The sequence below is a fragment of the Malaclemys terrapin genome, chromosome 1, assembly GCF_027887155.1.
Source record: "Malaclemys terrapin pileata isolate rMalTer1 chromosome 1, rMalTer1.hap1, whole genome shotgun sequence".
NCBI classification, from domain to species: Eukaryota; Metazoa; Chordata; order Testudines; family Emydidae; genus Malaclemys; species Malaclemys terrapin.
The window spans coordinates 66,344,341-66,371,950 of record NC_071505.1 but is presented as its reverse complement, the minus strand read 5'-3'; the positions used below and the strand labels follow the sequence as shown (position 1 = coordinate 66,371,950).

The window sequence follows — 27,610 nt, the reverse complement described above, 5'->3', positions numbered from 1 at the left end:
CTTACAGAGATCCCCTACCAACCCTCCCCAGCCGTTACCCCGGACACAGAATCTGGGGAAGGATCAGCCAGTAAGTGTTGTAAAAATCTAAACATTTATTTGTAACAGAACAGGAATATTAACAATTTAAAAAATGGGTTTCTCATGATTAGTTTGATTAGCTTAACGGTTCAGTCATGGGCAGTGCAACTATTGAAAAAAAATCTAGCAATGTCCGGTTTTGCATGATTGTCCTGCCCAAGCCGCTCTACTGGTTAGTCACTGCTACAGCAGCTACAGTAAAATGCGGTCTATATGTCCGGGGATGGAGCAGAAATCCTCCTGTGACATCTCGAGGAAGCTCTCCTGGAGGTAATTGGAAATCCGCTGCATTAGGTTCTTGGGGAGAGCGGCCTTATTGGGTCCTCCGTAGTAGGACACGTTGCCACGCCACGAGACTATCAAGTACTCTGGAATCATTGCTCTGCACAGCATGGCGGCATACGGCCCTGGTCTTTGCAGGCTTTCCCGGAGCATTCTCTCTTTCTCGCTGTCAGAGATCCTCATGAGGGTGATGTCGCTCATGATGACCTGCTTTGAATGAGGTAGGGGAATGTTAGTGTTGGGACTGCTTTGCCGTTCCTTTACAGAACTGTAACCGCTGGTTTGCAGCCACGCGGTGGAGGCGGGAGAGGGGCAGCCGAAAGGGATCGTTCCCGGGGACAGCCGCGAGGGTGTGGGACAGGAGCAGACTTCCTGCTTGCCGAATTGCTGGCAGCAGGGACCGACATTGATTTCAATGTGAAATGAGGCCATTGCTAATATTAAAGTTTTAAGCTGCCACAAGTCTACGGCTTACCATGTCTGCCTGCAACAGAAATTCCGTTCTCCTGAGAGGCTTCTCAAATGTGCTGTAGAAGACCCCAGGCACTGAATGCGAAGGCCGAGAATTCGACCTTGTGCTGAGTGCGCATGTGAGAGGTGCTGTGCATGGTCTTGTTAACAGAGAAAGACTATGTTCTTTGTTCACAACTACATTTATCTTTCTGAGGAATTCACTCCCTTTTTCCCATTCCCACAGCCCCATCTGCGACTGTCTCACAACCTAGCCTGTCATCACACTCCCATAGGCTAGCGCGGATTAGGCATAAGAAGAAGAGGACACGGGAGGACATGTTCTCGGAGCTTATAGCCTGCTCCAGAGCCCAGGCAGCACAGCAGACCCAGTGGCGGGAGAACTTGACCCGAATGCACCAAGCCAACATGGATCGGGAGGAGAGGTGGCGTCAGGAAGACCAGCAGGCGACTCAAACCCTGCTTGGACTAATGAGGGAGCAAACGGACACGCTCCGGCGCCTTGTGGATGTTCTGCAGGAACGGAGGCAGGAGGACAGAGCCCCGCTGCAGTCCATCTCTAACCGCCCTCCCCCGCCACCAAGTCCCATACTCCCCTCACCCAAAGTGCACAGAAGGAGAGGCGGCAGAGTCCCTGCTAACTCTCACTCCACCCCTGCAGAGAGCTCGAGCAGCAGAAGGCTCTCATTCCCCAAAATTTGACAAGTTCTTTCCTTCCCGCCTGACACAAGCCCCCGTCCAAGTTTCACTTTCCCAGTTCCATGTTTGGTTGATAATAAAAAATACGTTTCTGTTAACTACTGTTTCCATCATGTTCTTTTGCAGGAGGGGGGGATAGGGGGTTGGTAATTCGACAGGACAGTCACCTTTGGCAGGGTATATAGTCGGGGGCAGGCACAGCAGCAGGGCACATACATAGTGCAGTGATGCAGTGACTAGTTACCCTGGTTAGTCTGGGAGGTTGTTTTCATGTTATGTGGTGGGGGGTGGGTTGCTCTGTGACTTTGTGGCAGGGGAGGGCAGTTACAGATCTTAAGCGGCGGTCCTTAGGCAGGATCACAGAGCCACACAGCAGGGGATCTGTAACCGTCCTCCCCCTGCCACAAAGTCACATAGACCCCCCCATACACACAGTCCCTATCAGGAGGGGTGACAGGCTCCGTTGAAACAACCATCCCACCGCAGCGGAGCCTGTCAATCCTTGAGTTTAGAAGCTGCATTCGCGCCACTACAGTACACCCGCTCCGCACCACAGTCTGCGTCCCAGTTTTAAAAAATTCCCGCGAATACAGTATTAAAGAAAACGGTGTGCTTTAACAAAGTAGAACTATTTTTATTTTGAAATGTGTGTTGGAAGTGGGGTGAAGGGGGTATGTAACTGGATAGGATAGTCAACATTAACTGGGCAAAGAAATGGGGGCAGGTTTAGCTTCTCAATACACAAACTTTAAAGTCACAGGTTACCCTGCTCACTCAGGAACTTTGCTTTCAAAGCCTCCCGGATGCACAGCGCTTCCCGCTGGTCTCTTCTAATCGCCCGGCTGTCTGGCTGTGAGTAATCAGCAGCCAGGCTATTTTCCTCAACCTCCCACCCCACCATAAAGGTCTCCCCCTTGCTCTCACAGAGATTGTGGAGCACACAGCAAGCTGCAATAACAATGGGGATATTGGTTTCGCTGAGATCACAGCGAGTCAGTAAGCTTCTCCATCTCCCCTTGAGACGGCCAAAAGCACACTCCACCACCATTCTGCACTTGCTCAGCCGGTAGTTGAAGAGTTCTTTTTCAGTGTCCAGGGCGCCAGTATAGGGCTTCATGAGCCAGGGCATTAGCGGGTAGGCTGGGTCCCCGAGGATGACTATAGGCATCTCCACATCCCCAAGAGTTATTTTGTGGTCCGGGAAGTAAATACCTTGCTGCAGCCGTCTAAACAGACCAGAGTTCCTGAAAACACGAGCGTCATGAACCTTGCCCGGCCATCCCACGTAGATGTTGGTAAAACGTCCCCTGTGGTCCACCAGTGCTTGCAGCACCATGGAAAAGTAGCCCTTTCTGTTAATGTACTGGCTGGCCTGGTGTTCCGGTGCCAGGATAGGGATGTGAGTTCCATCTATGGCCCCACCGCAGTTTGGGAATCCCATCGCTGCGAAGCCATCTATGATCGCCTCCACGTTTCCCAGGGTGACTACCTTTGGCAGCAGTACATCAACGATTGCCTTGGCTACTTGCATCACAACAACCCCCACGGTAGATTTGCCCACCCCAAACTGGTTCGCGACTGACCGGTAGCTGTCTGGCGTTGCAAGCTTCCACAGGGCTATGGCCACTCGCTTCTGGACAGTCAGGGCTGCTCGCATCCGGGTGTCATTGCGCTTCAGGGCAGGGGACAGCAACTCACAAAGTTCCAGGAAAGTTCCCTTCCGCATGCGAAAGTTTCGCAGCCACTGGGATTCATCCCAGACCTGCAGCACTATGCGGTCCCACCACTCAGTGCTTGTTTCCCGTGCCCAGAATCTCCTTTCGACGGCATCAACATGACCCATTGCCACCGTGATGTTCTCGGCGCTGGGTCCCCTGCTTTCTGAGAGGTCTGTGCTACTCTCAGACTTCAGGCCATCACCGCGTTGACGTAGCCTCCTCGCCTGACTTTTCTGCATCTGCCTCAGGGAAAGGTGTATGATAAGTTGCGAGGCGTTGAGAGCGGCCACAACTGCAGTGATGGTTGCAGCAGGCTCCATGCTCGCAGTGCTGTGGCGTCCGCGCTGTCACTGACTAGAAAAGTGCGCGAACTGATTTCCCGCCGGCGCTTTCAGGGAGGGAGGGCGGGAGTGATGGACGGATGACGACAGTTACCCAAAAGCACCCTGGACACCTTTTTTTTACCCAGAAGGCATTTGCGGCTCCACCCAGAATTCCAATGGGCAGCGGGGACTCCGGGAACTGTGGGATAGCTGACCACAGTGCACCACTTCCAATGTCGACGCTTTCCCCGTTAGTGTGGACTCACAAAGTCGAATTACTGTCCTTAGTGTGGACACACACGTTCGACTTTGCAATATCGATTCCAAAAATTCGATTTAAGTAAAATCGAACTACTCTCGTAGTGTAGACAAGGCCTTGGATGAGCTATTCTGTTTATTCCAATGAAGTGGAATTGTTCCATAAAGTTGTAATCACATTTGTATGAGTCTGATGTGCTTACAGGCTTTGGATGCTCACTGTAAAATAGCAAAAAGAGGGAAATGGACCCAAGGTGTATACAAGATACTAATACATATGCTGTTGTAGGTTTTCATATAGAATGTGCCTGAAGAGGATATTAAGAATAATACCTTATTCTATATCTGGAAAGACATTATCTGTGGCGTCTTTCTTCTCACTTTGTTCTTTATTTTCAAATAATTTTAGGTGGGAGTTTATTGGATGGGATGTCTGTGTGGATATCCTTGAGACCAGTTTGGATAATTCCATGGAAACTATTGAGTCCCCAGCTCCAGCCTCCACACCAAAATCCAGTGGAATCCAGCCCTTGAATGCATGCATAGAAAGATTTCCTGTAGGTAAGGTGATGTCACATAGGATGTTATGCCTGATCTAAACTCCCTCTCTCTTTGTAAATTAATGTGAGGATTTAGATTATTGTTAATTTGATCATTGTCTTTACCATAATTTCACCCTCATGCACCTTCCCAATTATAATCTACTGCCAGAACTGCAATCTGCAGCCTTTTCCCCTTTGGTATAAAGTTTATAGTTAGTGAATGTTAATGTAGTTGCAACTTTAGCCAGTGAAGAAGTCTATTCTGGGAGCAAGGGAGAATACAGGCCCAACAATTGTCTATCTAGGGCAATTATTTTAAGATAAATTTGAAGGTCTCTACATTCTATAATGTTTCATATGATTAATCCAAGACTAGTCAAATGAAGAAAGAATAATAAAAGAAAGAATAATATTGTTGCTCCCTGAGCCTCTGAATAGTGTCAGGATGAATTTTGAATACACAGGTTTGTTTCCTTCTCATATGCTAGAAGCTTCTGCTGCCTGATTTTGGCAATTTAGGAGTTCCTGTCCTTGTTTGCCTTTCATGCACACCAGTATACTGCAATTTTTGAATGGGAACTCAGTGTCTCTGGAACCGTGATTGTCTGTCTCAAATGTATGTTAACTAAATTATTCAAAAGACAAATAGACTATCTCTTTAGAGTGATTTCTTCCAGTCAAATCAAGAAAGTTCTCATTAAAAGCAAGCTTTGTGATTATACAGTAAAAAAATTAATGAATGTTAAACCAATCTGAGAGGTGGTGTTTTTAAAATGTCATTTGCTCTTATCCGTTGGATAAAAAAAGAAAAAACGTCTGCTTTAGAATACATTATATCCCCTATTAGTAAGATCCTGGCCATTTTGATTCATATTTATATTTGTTTATAATATTGTGCTAGACATTCTGGAATATATTTTTAAGTCGTTCGTGGGAGGCTGACACACAAATTAGACATCAGCCTGAGTCACAAAGTTTGTATCTGTAATCTGATCTGAATCCAAACTTCCCTAAATGCTAGCTCTGGATTAGTGGAGGCATTGCTTGGATTTGGTTTGACTCATTGTGGACAGAAGCCCAAATCATGAATTTTGGATCCAAAAGTAAAATCTTCCCTACTATGGGAGGTTAGGATCCAGAGTTATGAATGTATTGTGCCTATTTATTTTAAATCTTAATTTTAGCTGCTTTATTTAGAGAAATGCTACATGGTAACCATAAGTTAAAATGTAATCTTTAAAAGCACATTTAATATTTTTTTCTTATGAAAATCCTATAAAATGACCTACCACATTAAATTATCCTGATATAATATAAATGTATGAACAAACATGTATAATTTGAAATATTTGTTCTTTGCTTAACTATTCACTTAAGGTCTTTTAAGAACATTCAGAATCTTCTTATATTTTTCCTGGCTATATTATAACTGCAACAAGCTAATCTGACTTTATAAATCTTACTACCTCCAGTGGAACATTGCAGGAGAGGAGTTTTTACTGGCTGCTGGTTTGAACAGCTTAAAGTAGAGAAGAGATTGATCTAAAAGAAAATCCAACAAAGAATAGACTTAATCTAAATCAGTGGTTCTCAATTTTTTTTTTTTTTTTTTTGCAGACCACTTGAAAATTGCTGAGGGTCTCAGGAGACTTTCCAAATGTTGTTTGTACCGTTAGCTAACTATTGTAAAGTACTTTGGATGAAAGCACTATATAAAACAAAACTTCATAATAATTAACTTTTTTGTTCCACAAATAAAAGCACACAACTCATATTTTAATATCAGTAGTCTTACCTTTCTAATGCGATGGATGTGCCCTCTCTACACCGCCGTGGCAACCCCTGAGCTGGTGCTGGGAAGGGTGGAGGGTCTCTTCCCTCTCTCCCCCGCTGCGGCAGCCCCCAAGCTGAGGCTGGGAAGAAGGGACGTCTTTCCCCGGCAGCTGCAACTTTCTCTGGCCGCTGCAGCCCTGCACATCCCAAATTCTCCCCACCCCCTCTTCTCACCCCACTCCCACCTATGCCCTATTCCCCCCAAGGCCACCACCTCACCTTACATGTGTGTCTTCTCCAGGGTCCAGGCCACTAATTAGTAGAGCCATGCCTGTGTGGCTCCACTAATTAGGAAGGGTAGCTCTTCATTCTCTCGTGTGCGGCTGCCCAGGTGCGCACCTTAGAGGGAACTATCTGTGGACAACGTGAATGGAGCTTGTGGACCACTGGTGGTCTGCAGACCACACTTTGAGAACCTCTGATCTAGATGATGGAATGGTAGATAGACTGAAGAAAATCTAAGCTGCTACCTGTGAGTCTGACCCATGCCCATCATGGCTTATGTGGTGAAAGATAAAAATACTTGGCCCCTCTATAACACAGATTTATCAGTACTTCCCTCCAAGAGGGCTGTTTATTACCCACCTTAAAATGCATGGTTCTGATCTAGTATTCAGGAAATACTCTCAATACTCCCAATTGTGCCTCAGGTTCCAAGGCTCCATTTCTCTTCCCTTCTCTTCAACACTTATGACAAGCTCCTGGGAAGATTGTAAGATGCCATAGATTTAAATTGCAGTGTTAAGCAAATGATATTCAGTTATATGCCTTCACATCAAATGCTAAGCTATCCCAATGCATGAATGAAATCAGATCCTGAAAGAAGAGCAACTGAATAAAGTTAAACCCATTTGTTTCTTCTGCATCCCCTCACCCTTTGTAGTTACCTGGCTTTCTCCCTGCACCGTTCTGAACTCAGTCGTCATCTTGGCAACACCCCTGAGGGATGGACAGTTCTTTGCCTTATGCCTGTGACAGAGTGCTCTGAGTCAGGTACCATGTATTCCATTTCATTCTCCTTTCCTCTCTTTTTCAGATTGGAGTGAATTACTTCCAAACGGCGTATAGCAAAGTTCATTAGAAAAAATAAAGAAAATCACATCAAATGTTATAGCATAAAATCACATCTTGTGTAAATTTGGGTAACAGCCTAGTAATATCAACACATATGTATAGACATGGGTGAGTAATTCAGAGAATAAAAGAATGTTACATTCTGTCTCTCTCCCATTCTATTGGAATCTTTGCATGTCTCTTAACATTGCAGCATTTCAGAGGCTCTCGGACACAGCAGAGGTCACTGAGTAAGTCTTGTTACCACCTACTCCTATATTAGGAGGTTCTGTCAAGTATACATTGGAGAATTTTACAAGTAACTTAGAAATGTTGTGACCCTTTACTGCCTTACTCAGTTGTATGATGCATTTGCAGTTATTATTCAGCCCGCAGCTATGGAGTCATACTACTGCGGTAGCTGTTCTGTTCTGAGAGAGGCAATGTATTTACCTAGGTGCAACCTCTGGAACACAAATTTAATCCCTGTCCCTTTCCCTAGAATGGTTGCCTTTCTATGCCATGTCTATTTAAAAAATAACCAAAACCAATCCCATCCCAGAGATATAGTTATTTCTTCAATTCTCATTTGACTCTCCTAGCAACTCAAATGATCCTTTGCCTCCGTGTGTACATTCACCTACTTACTTTCCTCTATATAAGATCTCTCTCATTATTCCCACGCAGTGTTTCTATAGCCTACTGAATCTAGTCCAAGAAACCATGTAAATATTCCTTGTCCTAGCCAGAAGTGTGATGCTCTCATCTCTGGTTAATATTCTTTTCCATTCATCATCTTGGCCTGGACTGTCTTTCTAGGTCAAGGATCCTTGTTGTCAATAGAACCTTGTTTATATACAAAATGATTCCTAGACAAGAAAGACAATCTTGCTGGGGTGGCAAGTTATAAAAGTAAGATCTTTTCAACATTAGGAGCATACTACCTTTATTCTAATCAATATCAAATATGACTTCTCAGCAGAATGTAACCAATCAGACACACCAGACTACCATGAGGTGATGCTAGTGGGTCGGAGAAATCATTGTGAAGAATTAGCCAATACCATAATCTGTACCTCAGTAGAGAGCATTTCTCAAAATAGTACTGTGATGTTCTGTACCTCCGGGCACCCAGCACCCCCATGTTCATCCTTGTAAAATGATTGTGTGGTATCCAATGCAAAGTTTGTCATGCCGGGTGTCTTCGGAAGGCTGATGATGCACTGAGCATTCTTGTTATAGTAATCATTGTCATAGTAATGTTATAGGTTGTAACTTCATGAATATAGTTATGAGGCTGAGAATGTGTCCTCATGGCTTAAGCAAGCTGAGGCAAAAACTCTCCAAGAGCAGAGGGGCAGTTCACACCTCATCAGTGCACGTATGGGACAAACCCAGCCCAGACTCACAGGAACAAAGGACACTGGTCTAACTACAACAAAAGATTTGTTGGATTCTTGAGTGAGTCACCCCCGTTCCTTTGGTCAGTTTGGGATGCAATGAGGTAATGCTCATCTGACTCTGAAGGGCGGGGGGAAGCCAAGAGGGAAGAAAGAACATGATAAAAGGGAGCAACATTTACCAGGCTCTTCCTTTCTCTTCCACCTCCATCTAAAGATATCCCCATCAAGCGACTGAAGCGCTGATCAAAGGGGAGAGCCTGGCTGAAGGGCAACCAGACAGCCTATGGTAAGAAGCATCAAAGTTTGTAAGAGTATTGAAAGTGTTAAGATCAGCTTAGAATGCATTTTGCTTTTATTTCATTTGACCAAATCCGACTTGTTATGCTTTGACTTATTCTCACTTAAAATCTATCTTTGCAGTTAATAAAATTGTTTGTTTATTCTACCTGAAGCAGTGTGTTTGGTTTGAAGTGTGTCAGAGACTCCTCTTGGGATAACAAGCCTGGTACATATCAATTTCTTTGTTAAATTGATGAACTCATATAAGCTTGCAGTGTCAGCGGGCATAACTGGACACTGCAAGATGGAAGTTCCTAGGTTTGGGTCTGGGACCAGGGATATTGGCTAGTGTCATTCAGCTGCAATTAGCTGGGAGCAGCTTACATGCCAGAGGCTGTGCGTGAACAGACCAGGAGTGCGGGTTCTCACAGGGTAAGGCTGGCTCCCAGAGTCAAGGATTGGAGTGACCTAGCTGATCATCGGTCCAGATAACACCAGAGGAGAACGTCACAAGTACGCAGTGAAAGAGTTGTCCTGGAATCCTCAATGATCCTGGATACCCAAAAAGTAGAAGCAGAATAACATGCATACTCTCATCTTCAGCTGAGCAAGAGGCTATATACTGTCCGAGACTCACACATTTTTCCAGAGCTGATTAGTGTCTGTAGTTTTGTTTCCAAATATAGCATTTGACAAAAACAAACTCAAGCTGATGCTTGATACAGTAGCTCATCTTCTGGCCAGCATAGACCAACAAGAGTCCATCCCTCGAGTCATTCAGCTTCCTATTGAACCTCAGATCAAGTTTGACATCCTGGTATTAAGACGGGCCCATTTCATAAGTGCTTTGCCAATGGGCCCATACAATCTGCAACAGCTGCAATCCTTATGAACAATGAAACGGGCAATGCTATGGCCAATACTACTGGGAGATACAGAGAAACCCTTCTTGACCATTGCCCAGTGGCTGTGAAACTGCCTTCCATTCAAGCTAATAATGACCACCATCCTTACTGCCTAGTTCTCCAGTTGTCCATAGAATTTTTTTAGAAATACAAAATATATAAAAATGGGGAACAAAATGAGTAAACAAAATGCATCTCTGGCCTTCTTTATTAATTAAAGGGAAGCAAAAAAGGAGATGCAAAATCATTTAGTCTTTCTTTGCTGAGCACCTTTAACATTTCAGCCTTTTTCTACCGTATACGATGATATCAAGAAAATGAGGGAACTGCCTGATACATGTGTGAACAGCAGTATGGTGGTTGCCAAGGAAGCTAAATTAAGATTGGTGCATCCACAAAAAATTCTTCTCACTGTTATGTGAGGAAAATCTTTACAAAAAATGTTGATGCTCAGTTTAAACCAACCAAGGAAAAGTAACACTGGGAATCTCCTTTCACCCATCCCACTTTTCTCAAAGTTGTCCACTGCAGAAACCCTGCAATGTATGGCTTTAATTACAGAACAGATCACAGAAACATACTTTCCCCTATATCAAACGATGGTCAATGGACAGACCATTTGCAGGGGTGAGGTATTTGCCATTTCTTGTGGGGTTTAGCCTGGCTTAGGAGTCTCACAGATTTTAAATGCCTTTTTTTTTATATAATTTAAACTGAACTTTTAAATAGGACCTTGCTGTGGGGCTGTTTTAGCTTGAGTGTCCTATCACCCTATGAAAATTAAACTTTTTTTTTCATGTAATCAAATTCTATGGCTTCTTCTGGGAAGGTCTGACATCAAGATTGGCAGATTGGGATGGCCACGAGAAGAAATGTATCTTAATAGGCTCCGTTGACAATGTGAACGTGTTTGAACTAGTACACTGAGCTGACTGGATCCCAGACAAACGTTGTTTTATTTCCTGTCAGTCATGACCTCTGTCAAACACTTTCAACTGTTTATTTTTGGCGGGGTTTTACATAATTTGCAAGGGGGCGTTCGATGTAACTATTCATAAAAATATATATAGTTCGAAGAGCCTGCGGACATGCTAAGTCATGTGAAGCAGCAAACATGTCCATCTGAGCGCTTTAGTAGTACTGGGTAGATTTGAACATCTCTGCAGATTTAGAAGCAAACGCTGCAGCTTAGCTGCGGACGGGGGGATCCTCAATGCTGTTAGATTTTGAATTGAAGAAAAAAATCCCCCCACTTTCTCCTCTCGCTCTTTCCTATAACAGTGCTAAATCGGCGGGATTTTAAGGGCTCTCCCCTTCTTCCTTCATCTCTTCACTTTTGCACCCTCCCCTTATGGACAATTGCTTCTCCCACTACCACCCAGGGAAAGGAAACCTCCCCGGAGCCCATCCATTCTCCCCTTCTCTGCCTGCTTGTGCTCCCCTTCACTCCCCTCGCCCACCCCCTTTTGGTCCCCATCCTCCTCCCGCTCCCCGGGTTTTGCTCCTCTGCCCCCCACCCCCTGCGTTCGCGCCCCTCGCGCTGTTTCTAAGCCCCCGCCACTGTCGCGCCTCGGGAGCCGATTCCAGGGGCAGGTGAGGGCAGCCACGTGCGCATGCTCCGCTCAGCTCCCAGGCATGCTCAAAACCCGATGGGGCGGAGAATCTGACACGGCCGCCGGATCGCGGCTGCCCCAGCTCCTGGCCAGCACCATGCCGAGGACAGGCGCCTGCTTCCCCGTCGTGTGCCTGCTGCTCCATCTCCAGGTGGCAGGTAAGCGGCCACGCTGGGTGGTGTTACCCGGGCAGGCGCGGCAAATGCTGCCGAGCTACTCAGGGGACGGAGCTCTGAGGAGCATCCCCGTAATCTGAACGAGGGGAGACCTGCGTGTTCCAAACGAGCACCCGCTAATGGAGCTGATAAAGCACCTGTTGTTGCCGGACAATGGCAAAGGTCGGGGCTAAATGCGCCCACCCCACATGTATTGGCTCGACCGTGTAAGATCCTTGCTGCGGGTAACAGCGATGCTTGCGTTAGTCTAAACAAGGAGTTTCTCCTCCGCGTCCCCTCCTCCCTCCCTGCATTAAAATGGATGCAGCTTTGCACACACTAAAGCACGTGTGCGGGGGAGGAGGGCGCAATGGTTAATCTAACGCCTGCAATCATTAGCTGCGGCTTCTTCCCTCTTTGGGGCTGGGGAGGGTTCAAGTGGAAGCTCCACCGATGCCTTTGAGCGGGATGCAAAGGGCCGAACTAATGGCTCTGATCAGGTAGCTTGAGAGATTCCACTGCCTCTTTGGCCATTTCTCTTGTCCATGAAGTGCCCTCCGCCAATCGAGCAGCGCAGGTTTGGGAGCGAGGGAGGGGGCGGGAGTGTTTCAGCACCGTGTGTGTCTTTCAGCACCATGGTCAGCAACCACCGGAATAAACACAACTGCAAAGCTGGAGCGTTGTTAAGAGGCCAAATGTCACTGAGGTGAATTCGGTCGCAGTAGTAGTAGGTATCCTCAAAAGTGTTGCTAATAATTAAAAATAAAAGCACCGTTAAATGGCACCGCGTGCAAGCCCTCAGCTGTTGCCACTTCAGGTACTCTAACGCATACAGATACTACCTATTATTCTCGGTCACTATTGCTCTGGGATTTGGAGCACTAGCCACATAGGTTTCTAAATATTTTGGAATGATGGAAGTTTTAAAAAAAAACATTTAGCCTCTTTTAAATTTGACACCTGGATTCAAACGTGGAAACAGGATTTTAGACAGCAAAATTTCAGCTGCGACAGCAGTCATTTGTGCAGTAGTCCTGTAGCTACGTTAGTAAATCCTCTCACTGCTTAGCTAGCAAAATGTGGGCATCATTCAGAAATGTGGTTAACGAAAAACTATATTACACAGAGCTTTTCAGTTCAAGCATCAGTTTCACTTTGATAATCATTTGCTGTATTTATTCAGTAAAAGAAGGATATGGCTTAATTGGTGTAAAAACTGCCCTTTCTCCTGAGTCCTTTTCCCAACTTCCAGTCATGTTAACCTAAATTCTCACTCTTTTAGAAGGAAAGTAAATTGGTGCTGAAGATATAATTAAATGTAGTTTGTAATTAATATAACTGAAGTGTTTCTGTGTTTGCAGAATACTGCCGTATCTCTACTTCTGACATAGAAAATGGCTGTTGCACCCGGCTTATAACTTAACATAAGTCCATTACGACCTCCCTTTGTATATATAGAGAAAAGTATAACAAAATACAATGGCTGAAAGTTGAAGCTAGACAAATTCTGTCTGCAAATAAGGCATACATTTTTACCAGTGAGAGTAATTAACCATTGGGACAATTTACCAAGGGTTGTGATGGTTTCTCAATCATTGACAATTTTTAAATCAATTAGATGCTTTTGCTAAAAGATCTGTTCTAGGAATTATTTTGGGGAAGTTCTATGGCCTGTGTCATACAGAAGGTCAGACTAGATGATCACAATGGTCCCTTCTGGCCTGGCAATCTATGAATGACTCTATGAATATGTGAGTACACATAGAGTCTTTTGCTGCCACAAACCATCTTTTTGGAGAGCATTTCAGTATTCCATTAACTTGAACTGTTTTATTATGGGAAGGTTTTATAGGTAACTTGAAAGGTTTTAGAAGCATATCAGGGTTAAGTAATACTACTAGAAATGTAACATGGTAATAAATAATTCATGGTTATCAGGTTATGATAATAGTTGTATGCATTATTTAATACACTAGATAAATGGGCATGGCATCATCTTGTTTAATCTAGTCACAAGAAATTGTTACCTTCAGTTATTAGTACTTTACCCTTATGGCAAATCTATCTTTGACAAGATTTCAACCATGTCTTATTCCTTTGTATTTATGATTGCTTAGGAGAGTCATGTATTGCTATTTTACACAACGTCTGTGACAGAGATTACAGACTAAAGGATAAGGAGCATTTTGAAATCCATTTTATGAAAATCCTTAAGCTGCTTTTAGGTTGTCCTTTTACAAAAACATATATTAAAATGATCATCTGTATAAAATTAGGGTACAACCTTTATTTGGCATAACATGCCTTCTAAATCTTCATTTATCCACTATTTATTCTAAATTGCACAGACTGCCTTGCTTAGTCTTTTCATCATACTAATGGAAACTGGTTTAGCTAAAATGTACAATTGCCTTGGTAAATTTAACTTGTTTTATTAAGTTAATTGGAAAGTTTGTATATGAAAGTTAGCCTTTAATCTGAAAATCTTCAATAATCACAAAAATGGAGAAAACAACACAGACCCCATATGTTACTATCTTGTTTCCCATGCAATTCTGGTGAATAATCACTTTAGAAAAATTAGCATTAAAATCTTAAGAGACATATTCAGTCTTATAATGTGCACAGCTCTCATCAAAGGTGAGAGTTGTGCCTACTCTAGCCAGGGCTGCATGGAGTTTTCTGTTAGTATTCTTGTGTCATTCAAGACACTACACTATTGAGCTTCCTGACTTTTACTATCATAGTAAACTTAACCTTAAGCAATTTAGAGCTCTCTCACTTTCACTTGAAGTAAAAGATGAATTAGTCATTTGGCTCATTCTGGAGCTTTCTATGGAGCACAGTGTACAGTTGTGAATTATGAATGGTGATTTTGTGATAAGGGTTCATCTGGCAATATAAAATGTATTTCATTTACCATTATTACTGATTGGTAGTAAGTTATATGTTTTTCGTATTTTGTTTTGCTCTGTGGTGGAAACTACTTGGCTTTTCATATATGGATTTGTTCCAAAGTTCAAAATACATGAATCCGACTTCTATGTAGGAGGATGCTAAGATATCAATTGGCAGATACACTAACAATATCTTCTATAATATCGGTTGATGTTAATAGGTTTTAGAAAAAAATACGATTTTGTATTTAATTGAGATATTACTACAACAAGGTGGTATTGATTCTGTAATGTATTTCATGCAATTCTTTGTAACTGAAAGGTATTAAACTGCATATTGGAGAAATGGGTTTGCCATGGAAAGGCTGTTCCATTACCATTGTGCTCCAATATCAGGATATGTATTTGCAAAGAAGCTGAAATTTTTTCACCATAAAAGAATCTCAAATTTCTACATTTGTTTTTTTAAAAAGATCAATTGAATTCAGTTTAAATGCTGTTGTCAATAAAACATTACAGCTGTGTAGAAAGCAAATTAAATCTAGTCATGCTCTCAGATACACCTCTGCAATTTCCACTGAAGTCAATATAGAACTAGGCCCTTTATTGTCCCAGTGCTGTATTGGGCAATGTGCAAGCGCAGAAATCTGCTTGCACAGAGCTGTCAGAGCTGGAGTAAGGCCTATATTTGTACTAACTGATTACAAATCACTATGAACCGTTAGCTGCTATTATGCTTTGAAGAAAACTGCAAGATAAAGTAATGGCATACGTTATTTGCTAGTAGGTACGATATAGTGCACGTTTTTGCAACAAAAAGTTAGTATCTCTCAAGACTACCAGAAACCATTGTTGTTTTGGTGAAAGAATGGTAGGTGGCAGTGAGAACACATAGTGATACACCAAAATAAGCTTATAATTAGAACTAGTGAACAGTGCTTCTGGACCAATTTTTATAGTGGGGGTGCTGAACGCCATTGAATCAAACTGTAAACCCTAAATATGATGTAAACCACTTCAAGTCAGGGGGTGAGATAGCACCCCCAGCAGCCCTAGTTCCAGCATCTATGCTAGTGAACTGTTGGTGTTATCTAGGTTACTGAACTAATTAACTATTTAACGTCATTGTCTTTTCATGAATTCCATGAACAGGCTTAAAATATAAAAACAAAGAATAAAATATACAGTCACTGTAACCATCTAGACTGGAATAAAACCTACCCAAATAATAACCTCCATATCAACCATCTATATGTCTTTTATAAAAATCTTGAGAGAGAAAGTTATTTTTGCAGAAAGTCCTAAAGGTTAACAAATTCTGGCGCTGGAGGCCCAAGGAGTCAAATAATTGTACTCAAGAGTTGGTAGGATTGTCATCATTAAGACCTGGTTTCTTGAGCAAGGGCCTTACAGCAACTTTCTTCAGGGCCCCTGTTATTATTCTCTCCCGTGACGGAACACATTGATAATCTCAAACATGGGACCAGTACTTCAACAACCAGGAAAGACAAAAGTCCTACTCTCAGTCTTTTGCCAAAAGAGATCCCAGCAGCTCCAAAAGCGCATCTGAAATTCTAGTAGAGAAGACTGGCATGTATCCTCTTGAGATACTGCTCAGTCCTGATCCAAACAGTTGTAACTGCAAAGTAACATGAAAATCTCTCACAGTAGAATTTTGCAGGTGTGGAGAAACTTAAAGGAAGTGTGCTAGATTGTGTGCAATGCGTATGAAAATAGACTTGGAGTGAGCATCTACTCCTCCCTGCAAGTTTGTAATGGGAAGTGTCTTTCAAAATGGAAGTTTGTGTGCAGCATATCCAGTCAAAAATATTGAGGTGTATTCTCCTTTGGAATGCCTTTATAATGCCACGTGTCATATTGAGAACACATAAGGTTTAATGTTAAATTTGGAAAACCAGTTCCTGCAAACTGTCCATACTTCAATACTAACCATGTCTCTTGCAAAGGAATGTGTGTATCATGTTGAGCTGGTGGGACTGAAAATACACCAGAGACAACATGGGGACCTTCCACTGGTGCAAATCATTGTAGTTCCAGTGGGAGTTCTGGCCATTAGATTTTTTTTTTTTTTGAGATTCACGTTAGAACTCTCAAATTAAAATCTCTGATAAATTAGAATGTTCTTTTCAAGATGAAATGAGTAAATGTTATAACTCACTCTCTCAAGTCTGGGAACATGATTTGAGGAAGGAAATTGCAATGTAAAAATGGTAATTATAGGTTTACTCTAGATATAAGATCAGAGCCAGCCAATTTAAGAATTCACTGAAAACCAGATTGTGAGCAGATTTGTGTGGGTGTGCTGGGATAGAAGGACATGCAAGAAGCCTTCCCCCATCCCTCTACATCATGCTTTCACTTGCTAGGGTTTAAAAGCCCTTTCTACAGTAACAGTCCCACGCTTAGGGGGGAATAGAGACTCTGCACTCAGGGAGCACGATATTAAAACCAGGGATGGGGAAGAGGTGGTGACATGGAGTAGGTCTGGTGCATAGAAGTGGGGAGCAATCTGTGCTAGCCTAATGGTTGGGGAAAGGGGCTTAGCCCTGATGTGCACAGAGAAGCCCCCAGAAAGATTGTGCCTCAGACATGCCCAGTCTCCCATTGTTGCTTCTGGGCAAGGTTGCCCACATTGACTTCCTGTCAGGGTCGTGGCATAAATGCCACAATCTAGCACTGAGTATACTTGTCACTCACAAAACAGATGGTTGCTGGAAGTATTGTGGCATCAAAGACAATCATGCTTAAATGCTGTGGCAATGGGCCAAAGTCCATCTTTTTTGAAAGGAAGTTTATACTGTGGACCAATGTAGCTGTCCTGTCGGGTCACCAATACAGCTCTGAATCAAATATTTGATAAGGCCAGCCAGTTATGTATCCTAAGAACTCATGAAAAGCACGGATTTCTCAGAGCCACATTAGCTGCACCAGTACTCCATAGGCTCAAATTCTGCTTTCCATTACAGCAAATACTGATTTCACTGGAGTCACTATGGATTTACCTCTTTGTAACACAGAACAGAATTTGATTCAGTCTTCACTTGGAAAACTACAATAATGTCAAATAAATACATGTGGCACCTTCTGAAAAACAGGCAAATATGAGATAATATCAATACATCAATACTATGTGTCTGAATATGTCAGAATACTAAGTGCCTTAGGGACCAGTGCTTCATCTCTTAACTCACATGAGTAGACCTACTGAAATCAATGGGCCATAGGAACAGGTTCCATTTTCAATACATCAGGCAACACACTCATAATGTAGAAGATGATGAGATGCAAAGCCTCACTTTCAAAATACTACTGGTGCACTTAATCATATATTGGGTGCATTCTGACTACTTTGTGTTCTGCTTTGTTGTGCATTTGTTTGATGTTTAATTACAACCCCTATACCTTGGAAAATGTTATGTGTAGTGAAACATTTTTCAGTTGAAGTTGTTTTTTGCCAGTTCTGGAGTTTCTTACACACTGCCTCATCCACAGACTAGTAAAGCAACATCCAGATTTTTTTTTCTCTTAAATTCAGTCTAATTAACTTAAGAAAATATCTTTTGCAAAGCATGTTCTATTCATTTGATTAACCACAAATCTGTACATTTGTGTCATTGTTTTAAAAATCTATTTGGATTTATTGATAATAATTCTTGATTTTAGCTGCTAGAGATAAACATTAGTGAGTGTACAGCTAGAGCTACGTAACCTACATTAATGAGATTTAGTCTGACTTGATTGGCATGCTGTTTTGCTGCCATTTAAGGCATACTGTTAAGTAGACATTACAAATGCGAGGCATTTTGTCTCCAGACAGCTTTTGTTTTCATCTGGTCTTTCATGTTTATATAAAGCATTTTTCTACCAGAAATGTTGATGTAAACGTCCGGTGCGGGGGTCGGGCCCTCTCAGGGGCCGTCGGGGGCCAGGCCGCCTCACTACACGGCCTGGATCGGTCTCAGGGTTCCGCCCCTCTGGCAGGGACTAGGCCAAAGGTACACGGCCTCTGCAATGAGCTCCTGCTCTCCTTCAGGGTCCGGCAGTAACTCAGGCCCGGGCTCCGGTCCTCACTGCCGGAGCTGGGGATTACAAAGTCAGTCAAGCCCCCGCGCTAGCTCAGGGCGGGGCAATAAACAATAGTTCGGGCGCTCAGTTCCGTGGATCCGGAGCTGAGCCCTGACAAACTCAGGACGTCCCAGGCCCTTATTCAGGGGAGGGCAACCCCCAATAGTCCAGGGCGCTCAGAACCTTCCTTCAGGCTGAGCAGTAAAGTCAGGAGTTCAGGCCCGGCCCTCAATCAGGGCGGGGCAGCACACAATAGTCCAGGGGGCTCAGAACCTTCCTTCAGGCTGAGCAGTAAAGTCAGGGGTTCAGGCCCGGCCCTCAATCAGGGCGGGGCAACAAACAATAGTCCAGGGGGCTCAGGACCTTCCTTCAGGCTGAGCAGTAAAGTCAGGGGTTCAGGCCCGGCCCTCAATCAGGGCGGGGCAGCACACAATAGTCCAGGGGGCTCAGAACCTTCCTTCAGGCTGAGCAGTAAAGTCAGGGGTTCAGGCCCGGCCCTCAGTCAGGGCGGGGCAGCACACAATAGTCCAGGGGCTCAGGACCTTCCTTCAGGCTGAGCCCAGGCAGGGTTAGTAGCCCCAGGCCCTCAGTCAGGGCGGGGCAACAAACAATAGTTCAGGGGCTCAGGACCTTCCTTCAGGCTGAGCCCAGACAAAGTTAGTAGGCCCAGGCCCTCAGTCAGGGCGGGGCAACAAACAATAGTTCAGGGGTTCGGGTTCAGGTCTGGGTATCAGGAGCTGAGCACGGACAAACTCGGGACGCCCCAGACCCTCAGTCAGGGTGGGGCAACAAGCACTCGTTCAGGGCAGCAAGCAATAGCTCAGTGGCGGTGCCAGAGCGCTGGCTGGAGGGGGAGACTGCCACCCGTTAAGTGGGGTGGCAGGGGGGACACAGGCCCACCCACTCCACTGTGTCCCAGCCCGGGGCCCTAAGAGCGGCAGTCAGTCTGCCGCTGTGTTGGTGGGGTCCTGACCGCAACACACCAACATGGGTTCGCTCTCTGTTGTAGCTAGACTGGGGTCAGCTACCCCCGGGCTGATTTCCATTTCCTCCTCCATTTGTACCTGCTCCCCGCTGGGCTCGGCAACGGGGTCCCACACCATGGGTTCCTCACTTCGCAGAGGGTCGTCCGGGTCGGGTTGCTCCTCCGGTCTCCGGTCAGGGGGGCGCTCGGGCCCCTCCTCGGGGTACCGTGCTCGGGGCAAGGGTGGCCAGTCTACCTCGGGGTACCTTGCTTGGGGAAGGCTTGGCCAATCCGCGTCGGGGTACCTGGCTCTGGGGAGGTCCGGTCGGTCGGTGTCCGGGTATCTGGCTCTGGGGCAGCTCGGTCCGTCCGTGTCCGGGTACCTGGCTCTGGGAAGCCTTGGTCTCGCCGGAGCTCGCACCGGCACGTCTGGCCTCTCCGGCTGCTGGGCTCTAACTGAGGGCTGGGGCCTGGCTCTTATACTTCCTGTCCCGCCCCTTGACTTCCGGGGGGCGGGAACAGGTGGCGGTGGCTCCGCCCACTTGGGTGCCAATTCAGGCTCCTCTCCCTCAGGGGCCGTCGGGAGCCGGCTGGAGTTTTCTGTGCTCCCTTCTCCCTCCGTCCTCCCTGGCCCCTTTCTGCTGCTGCTGTTGCTGCTTTTGCTGCCGCTGCTGCTGCTGCGTGCGTGAGTGAGGAGTGCGGAGGGGGGGGCCTTGCCGGCCTGCCCCCCCCCTCGCCCTCGCCTCCGGAGGGAGAAGCATCGGCCCCCCAACGCCAACACCGATACCATCTGGGGGCCCACCCGCCTGCTTGCTTGCCTGCCTGGCCGGTTGCCCGGCCGGCTGACTGCCGCTCGCTGCTGCTGCTGTTCCTGTGTGGGAGCCGCTGCCTCCGTCGCGGAGTGCGAAGAGACTGCGTCCCTGGTTCGGGAGATTGTGGAGGGGGTTGTTTGAGGACTGTGTTTTGAGTGACTTTGCCATCTTTGCTCCTGGGGTGGTGGTGCCCCCAGTCGCGTTAGGAGTGTGGACGGTACTGAGCCTCTCGTTTGTAATTCCTCGGACTGGAAGCCGTCGCTTGCCAGGAAGCTCCGAGGTCGACTTGGGATCCTGCTGTCCCGTCCCCCGTAGCGGACTGTTGAAGGGGGTGCGGGGGGGGTGCGGTGCCCCCCCCTTCGTTCATCTACTCCCCCTCTACCACCACCCCCACCGCCGACAGCTGCCGACAACCCCTCCACCGCCCCGCGTGCCACCTGGACCTGCTTTTCGCCCCTCGGCAGGGCTGTTTGCTCCCCCCGCCATTTCCATCGTCCGGGACTGTTTACTTGCAGCAGTGAACGGCGGAGCCTGCGCTTCGCGAACGCTGTGGGTGCACCTTTTCCTTCGCCCTGGACTTCTCCTGCCCCCCAACTACGTTTCGCTGGTGGGGTCCCCTCCCTGTAGCCCCCTTTGTATTAGTTGGCCCTACCCTACCCCCCTCCTTTTGAGCCCCTTCGGTTTATTTTGTTTGGTGCCCATTCCCCCCCCCCTCGGTTCCTAGCCTGCTGGCTGTGTTCCCGGCCCTGTCCTTGGGCTGCGGCTGGCTGGAGTTTTTCCTCCTACCCCTCCTTGTCCTTGGGCTGCAGCTGGCTGGACATTCCATTCTGTTTCCGAGCCGCTGCTCCGGTGCACCCCCCCCTTCGCCCCCCCCGCGCGCGCTTGTGCCCCCGTTTTGTTGCCCCCTCCCCTTTTGCACTGTTCACCCCCCCCCCTTTGTGTTGTCTTTTGCCTAGAGGGGAGGAGCGGCTGCAGGTTGTGATGGCGGGGGACTCTGCCCCTGCCCCTGCCCCTGCCCCGTCGTCCCCGCCCACCCCAGTGGCCGGCCCCTCGGCTGGCCCTGTCCCGGATACCGCCGCTGCCACGGCTGCCCCCTCCACCGGCAGGAAGGGCCAAGGGAGGAAGAAGGGCAAGGGCCCCGCCCGTGGAGCCAGACCTCCTGCGGGCAGGGCTACGGTCCCCGCTGCGGCCCCAACACCGGCCGCGGCCCCTCCCTCTCCTGCCGTCCCTTCCACCAGCTCTGGTGGCGCTCCACCTCCGGCCCCCAGAGCATACGCCCAGGTGGCCGCCGCCTCTTTGCGTGCCGCCCCGTCGTCCGCCCCGACCGCCGCCTTTGGGCCTGTCCCTGGTGACCACGGCCCCTTCCCCTCGCTGACTAGGAGGCATGGCGTCCGTTGCCATTTGGTGCCTGCCTCGCCCCACATTGAGACCTATGTGCGGGCCTTGGCGAGGGTGGTGGGGCCTACGGCCATCGTGGCGGCCTCCAAGATGTACGGGAAGGCCGTGTTCTTCCTGGCGTCGGTGGCCGCTGCGCAGGAGGCGGTGGAACGAGGCCTGGCGGTGGGAGGCGTGTTTGTGCCCTTGGAACCCCTGGAGGACCTGGGCGTACGGGTGCTCTTGACCTCCGTCCCGCCCTACCTCCCCAACGCCGCCCTGTTGCCGGCCCTCTCCACCCTGGGGAAGCCCATTTCCATTCTGAGCTCTCTCTCATTGGGCTGTAAGGACCCTGCCCTCCGGCACATCCTGTCTTTCCGCCGGCAGGTCCAGCTTCAGCTGCCACCGGCGGCGGGTGCCGGAGTGGCGCTCGAGGGGTCCTTCCTGGTGCCCTACCGGGGGGTCCATTATCGGGTCCACTATTCGACGGGGGAGGCCCGGTGCTTCCTCTGCCGGGCGCCGGGGCATGTCCGGAGGGACTGTCCCCTGGCCCGGCCTGGAGGGGCGTCCGAGACCCCCGGGGCCCGGGAGGGTGCCGGCCCTGTCATCGCCGGCAACCCTGGCGGTTCGGACACTGCTGCTGCCGCCGCCCCTCCTCCTTCTGCCGCGGTTCCCGCTCTGGCCGCGGAGACGGCCGGGCGGGCGGGCCTTGCCGTCGCCGACCCTGGATCGGCGGGGCATGTGGAGGAGAGGGCGGGGCGGCTTCCGCCGGCCGCGGGGAAGGGCCCGCCCCAGGGGGAGGTTTCCCTCGCCCCTGCTGTCCCTCCGACCCTGCCGCCCCGAGCCCCGGAGCCATCGCCCTTGCCCTCTGGCCCTGCCCCTGCTGACCGGCCCTCCACCTCCTCTTCCACCTCGGGGGGCTGGGTGACCGTCCGGGGGAAGCGCGGTGCCCGCAGGTCGCGGGCTCTCTCCCTCCCCTCTGATGAGGAGGGAGAGCAGGCCCCCCGAAAGATGCCGCGGGGGGCCGACGTTGTTAGTTCTGTTTCCGCGCCCCCGGACGGTGCCCAGCAGGAGGTGCCGGCCATGGAGACCGTGGATGCCGTGGCAGTGGCTGGGGAAACTTCTGTCCCCTTTGTTGAGCCCACACCTGAGGAGGCTTCCGTAGCGGTTCTCCCGGCCCTTGCTCCATCCGTGCCCCCCGCCGCCGCCGCCGATGCCGGGGCGGCCTTTGTCTCCGTGACTGGCGGGGAGGTCGCCGGGGCCGAGGGGACCGCTTTCGCCTCCATTTTCGATGAGATCGAGGCCCTGGGTCTGACCCCGGTTACCCAAGGGGAGGACGACCCTCTGCCAGCGGGCCCCGATCCGGGTGCTGGCTTAGTCCCGCCCCCTTCTCCTGCTCCCGGTTCCTCGCCCCACTCTGCCGCTCCCGACTTAGTCCTGGGAGAACCCTTAGCCCTACCCGCCAGCCCGGCCGCGACTACCATCTCGTGCACGGCCGCCGAGCCCCTCGGGGCGACGGCCGTTGCTGAGCGGCCGGTTCCTATCCCCGATCCTGCCCCTTCCATCGTTCCTGCCCCTGAGGCTTCCCCTGCCCCTGCTGCCTCCGTCCCCTCGGATGCTGACCTTGGCCGAGGGGAGCCGCAGTCTAGCGGCTTGGCAGCGGGAGATGGGGAGCCCGTTCCCGTTCCCGTCCCTGATCCTGTCCCCTCTCCTGCCCAAGTCCCTGTTCCCGTCTCGAGCCCCGCCCCTACTCCCGCCCTTGCCCCAGATCCTGTCCCCGAGGTGTCTCCTTTTGCCACCTCTGGTGTTACTGCCGCCCCCGGGGTTGTCGCATCTCCGTTGCCTGCAGACAACCCTCAGGGGGCGGTTTTCGTGTCTCCCCTTCCTGCTACTGTTGGGGCTGCGTTGTTCCCTCAGCCGCTCTCTCCTTTGCCGGGGATGGGGACGGGCTGCCCAGCGCAGCAGCGCCGGAGCTCGGCCCCTTGTTTGTCCGTCACCGTGGGCCGCGAGGACCCTTCAGGGGCCCCGCCGGAGGATGGCGGCGGCTTGGCCGCTGCCTCCCCCTCCGCGCTGCGGGATGAGCTGAGCCTCTTTCTATCGGATTCCCGTGGTTCCCAGGGTAAGGTGCAGCTCGCCCTTCAGCGCTGGGGGGACTTCCATCTCGTCCTCCGGGCCGTGAAGGCGCTTTTGGGGGAGGGGCGGGGGTCCGGTCGGCGGGACATTGCGGCCTATCGGCGGGCCCGCAGATTCCGCGACTCCCTTTTGACCTTCGGAGTCGAAACCGGGATCTTGCGGGGCCCGCTGGGGGCCGATGATCCCTCCGCCCGTGAGGATCTGCCCCAGCCCTCCGTATGACAGCTACCACCTTTGCGTCGTTGAACACCCGGGGCTGTAGGGTGGGTTTCCGCAGGAGCCAGGTGCTCTCCTTCCTTCGGGAGGGGGGGTACTCTGTGATTTTCCTGCAGGAGACCCACACGGCTCCGGCCGTCGAGGCTAGCTGGCGGCTGGAGTGGGGAGACGGGGTTTATTTTAGCCACCTCAGCGCCCATTCGGCTGGAGTGGCCACCCTGTTCTCCCCGGGGCTGCGGCCTGAGGTGCTGGGGGTCGCCGAGGTCGTGCCAGGCCGCCTGCTGCACGTCCGGGCCCGTGTGGAGGGGCTGGTTCTGAACTTGGTCAACGTCTATGCCCCGACCACGGGCTCGGAACGCGTGCCTTTCTATCAGCGGGCGGCGGCCTTCCTCGGCACTCTGGATTCTCGCGAGTGCCTGGTCCTGGGCGGGGACTTTAACACCACCCTCGAGGACCGGGACCGCTCCGGGCCTGAGTCTTCCCAGGCAGCCGCGGGCGTCCTCAGGGAGATCGTAGACCATCACTCCCTGGTGGACGTCTGGCGCGACCACCACCCGGACGACGACACCACCTTCACCTATGTCCGGGTGGAGGACGACCGGTCGCGCCACTCCCGGTTGGACCGCATTTATTTGTCCCGTTTTCATCTGGCGCGGGCCCATGCCTCCAGCGTCCGGCCGGCCCCGTTCTCAGATCACCACCTGGTGACCGTGACGGCCTCTCTCAGTTCCGAGCGGCCGGGGCCGGCCTATTGGCATTTTAATAATAGTTTGCTGGAGGACGTGGGCTTCGTGGCATCCTTCCGGGAGTTCTGGCTGGCCTGGCGGGGGCAGCGACGCGCCTTTCCCTCGGCGCGGCGGTGGTGGGATGTGGGGAAGGTCCGCGCGCGGCTCTTCTGCCGGAACTACACCCGGGGCGCCAGCCGGCGGCGGGATGCGTTGTTAGGGCAGTTGGAGCGGGAGGTTTTGGAGCTGGAGAGGCGTCTGGCCTCCGGCCCCGAGGATCCACCCCTCCGCGCGGCGTACCGGGAGAAGCGGGAGGAGCTCCGGGCCCTGGAAGACCACCGGGCCCGGGGCGCGTTTGTTCGATCCCGCATCCGTCTCCTTCGGGAGATGGATCGCGGCTCCCGCTTCTTCTACTCTCTGGAGAAACGGAGGGGGGCCAAACAGCATGTCACCTGCCTCCTGGCGGAGGACGGCGCCCCCCTCACGGATCCGGAGGAGATGCGTGGCAGGGCCAGGGCCTTCTACGCCGCTCTTTTCTCCCCAGATCCGACCGACGCCGAGGCCTGCAGGGTGCTCTGGACCGAGCTCCCGACGGTCAGCGCGGGCGGCCGAGACCGGCTGGAGCTGCCTCTTTCTCTGGCTGAGTTCTCGGCGGCCCTCCGGCTCATGCCCACTAACAAATCTCCAGGCATGGACGGGCTGACCGTGGAGTTTTACCGCGTGTTCTGGGACGTCCTCGGCCCAGACCTCGTCACCGTCTGGGCCGAGTCCTTGCAGAGCGGGGTCCTCCCTCTCTCGTGCAGGCGAGCAGTGCTCGCCCTGTTGCCGAAGAAGGGGGACCTCCGCGATTTACGAAACTGGCGTCCCATCTCGCTCCTCAGCACGGACTATAAGGTCGTAGCGAAGGCCATCTCGCTGCGGCTGGGGTCCGTGCTGGCGGACGTGGTCCACCCCGACCAGACCTGCGCCGTCCCGGGCCGGAGCATCTTTAACAACCTGTACTTGGTCCGGGACCTATTAGAGCTGGGGCGTAGGGATGGTCTGTCGTTCGCCCTCCTGTCTCTGGACCAGGAGAAGGCGTTCGACAGGATGGACCACGGGTACCTCCTGGGCACTCTGCGGGCATTCGGCTTCGGGCCCCAGTTTGTGGGCTTTCTCCAGGTGCTGTACGCTGAGGCGGAGTGTCTGGTCAGGCTCAACTGGACCCTGACCGAGCCGGTCAGCTTTGGGCGGGGAGTACGGCAGGGGTGCCCCCTCTCGGGCCAGCTGTACGCTCTGGCGATCGAGCCCTTCCTCTGCCTCCTCCGCCGGAGGTTAGCAGGGTTGGTGCTCCGGGAGCCGGAGCTGCGGCTGGTCCTGTCGGCGTACGCCGACGACGTGCTCCTCGTGGTCCAGGACCCTGAGGATCTGGTGCGGGTGGAGGCCTGCCAGGCCGTTTATTCGACCGCCTCCTCCGCCCGGGTCAACTGGGCCAAGAGCTCTGGCCTGGTGGTCGGGGACGGTTGGCAGGCGGGCTCCCTCCCACCCGCGCTTCAAGCCATTCGGTGGAGCGCGGGCCCGCTGCTCTATCTGGGCGTTTATCTTTCCGCCACGCATCCCTCTCCGCCGGAGAACTGGCTAGATTTGGAGGCCAGGGTGCGTGAGCGGTTGCGGAGATGGACGGGACTGCTCCGGTGTCTCTCCCTGCGGGGGAGGGCGCTGGTGCTGAACCAGCTTGTCCTGTCCATGCTCTGGCACCGGCTCAACACCCTGAGCCCGACCCCGGGACTCCTGGCCAGGCTCCAGAGGATAGCCCTGGAGTTCTTCTGGCCTGGACTGCACTGGGTCTCTGCGGGGGTTCTGAGTCTTCCCCTGGAGGAGGGGGGACAGGGCCTGGTCTGCCTTCGTAGCAAGGTCCATGTCTTCCGCCTCCAGGCCCTGCAGAGGCTCCTTTATGGTGAAGGTAGTCCGGCATGGAGCACGTTAGCGCACGCCTTCCTCCGCCGCCTCCGAGGGCTCCGATACGACCGGCAGCTCCTTTTTCTTCATCCGAGAGGTCTTCCGCGAGACCTCTCGGAGCTGCCGGTCTTCTACCAGGACCTTCTCCGGACCTGGAAGCTTTTCTCGGCGACCAGGTCCATTGTGGCCACCGAGGGCACGGATCTCCTCGCGGAGCCCCTGCTGCACAATCCCGATCTTCGTGTGCAGGTGGCGGAGTCGCCCTCAGTGAGCCGGAGGTTGGTCCTGGCGGAAACCACCAGGGTCGGAGACCTCCTGGACTACACCAGAGGGGACTGGGTGGATCCCCGCGCGCTTGGTCGGCGCATGGGGCTCTCCACCCTCGTGACCCCTCTGCGTGTACTCCAGGAGGTGGGCGCTGCATTGTCACCTCCTGCTCTCAGCTTCCTGTGGCGGGCCCTGCGGGAGGGTGTTCCCCGCCCACCCCTCACCCCGGGCCCTCCGGACCTTCTTCTCGGGCCCCTGTTCCATGAGCCCCCCCGGCTCTCCCGCTCCCATAACCCGAGCCGGCTGCGCGCTTTGAAGCCGGTCCAGTTTCGAACCGCGCCTAGGGACTATCTGTACGCGCTCGTGCTTCACACGTTGCATCACCTCACCCTCGTGTCCCGCCCCGACACCAAGTGGAGGGACTATCTGTTACCTGTGGAGGGTGAGGAGCCCCGGTGGACCAGCCTTTATTCCACCTTAGTTCCAAGGCCCGCCGGGGACATTGGTTGGCGGCTCCTTCATGGGGCCGTGAGCATGGGCGTGTACTTGGCGCGGTTCACCCCTATTCCTGAGGCCTGCCCAT

General features: G+C 50.9%; 1 protein-coding gene across 1 annotated transcript in view; it reads left to right on the top strand.

Annotated features, from left to right (window-relative positions):
- The first annotated feature begins 11,482 nt into the window (after positions 1-11,482).
- The window catches only part of PTPRR (protein tyrosine phosphatase receptor type R), a 214,768-nt gene continuing 198,640 nt past the window's right edge, over positions 11,483-27,610 (top strand). Inside the window, exon 1 of the mRNA XM_054026423.1 lies at positions 11,483-11,618. Within this exon, the coding sequence (XP_053882398.1) occupies positions 11,483-11,618 (136 nt within the window). The remainder of the gene's footprint in view (positions 11,619-27,610) is intronic.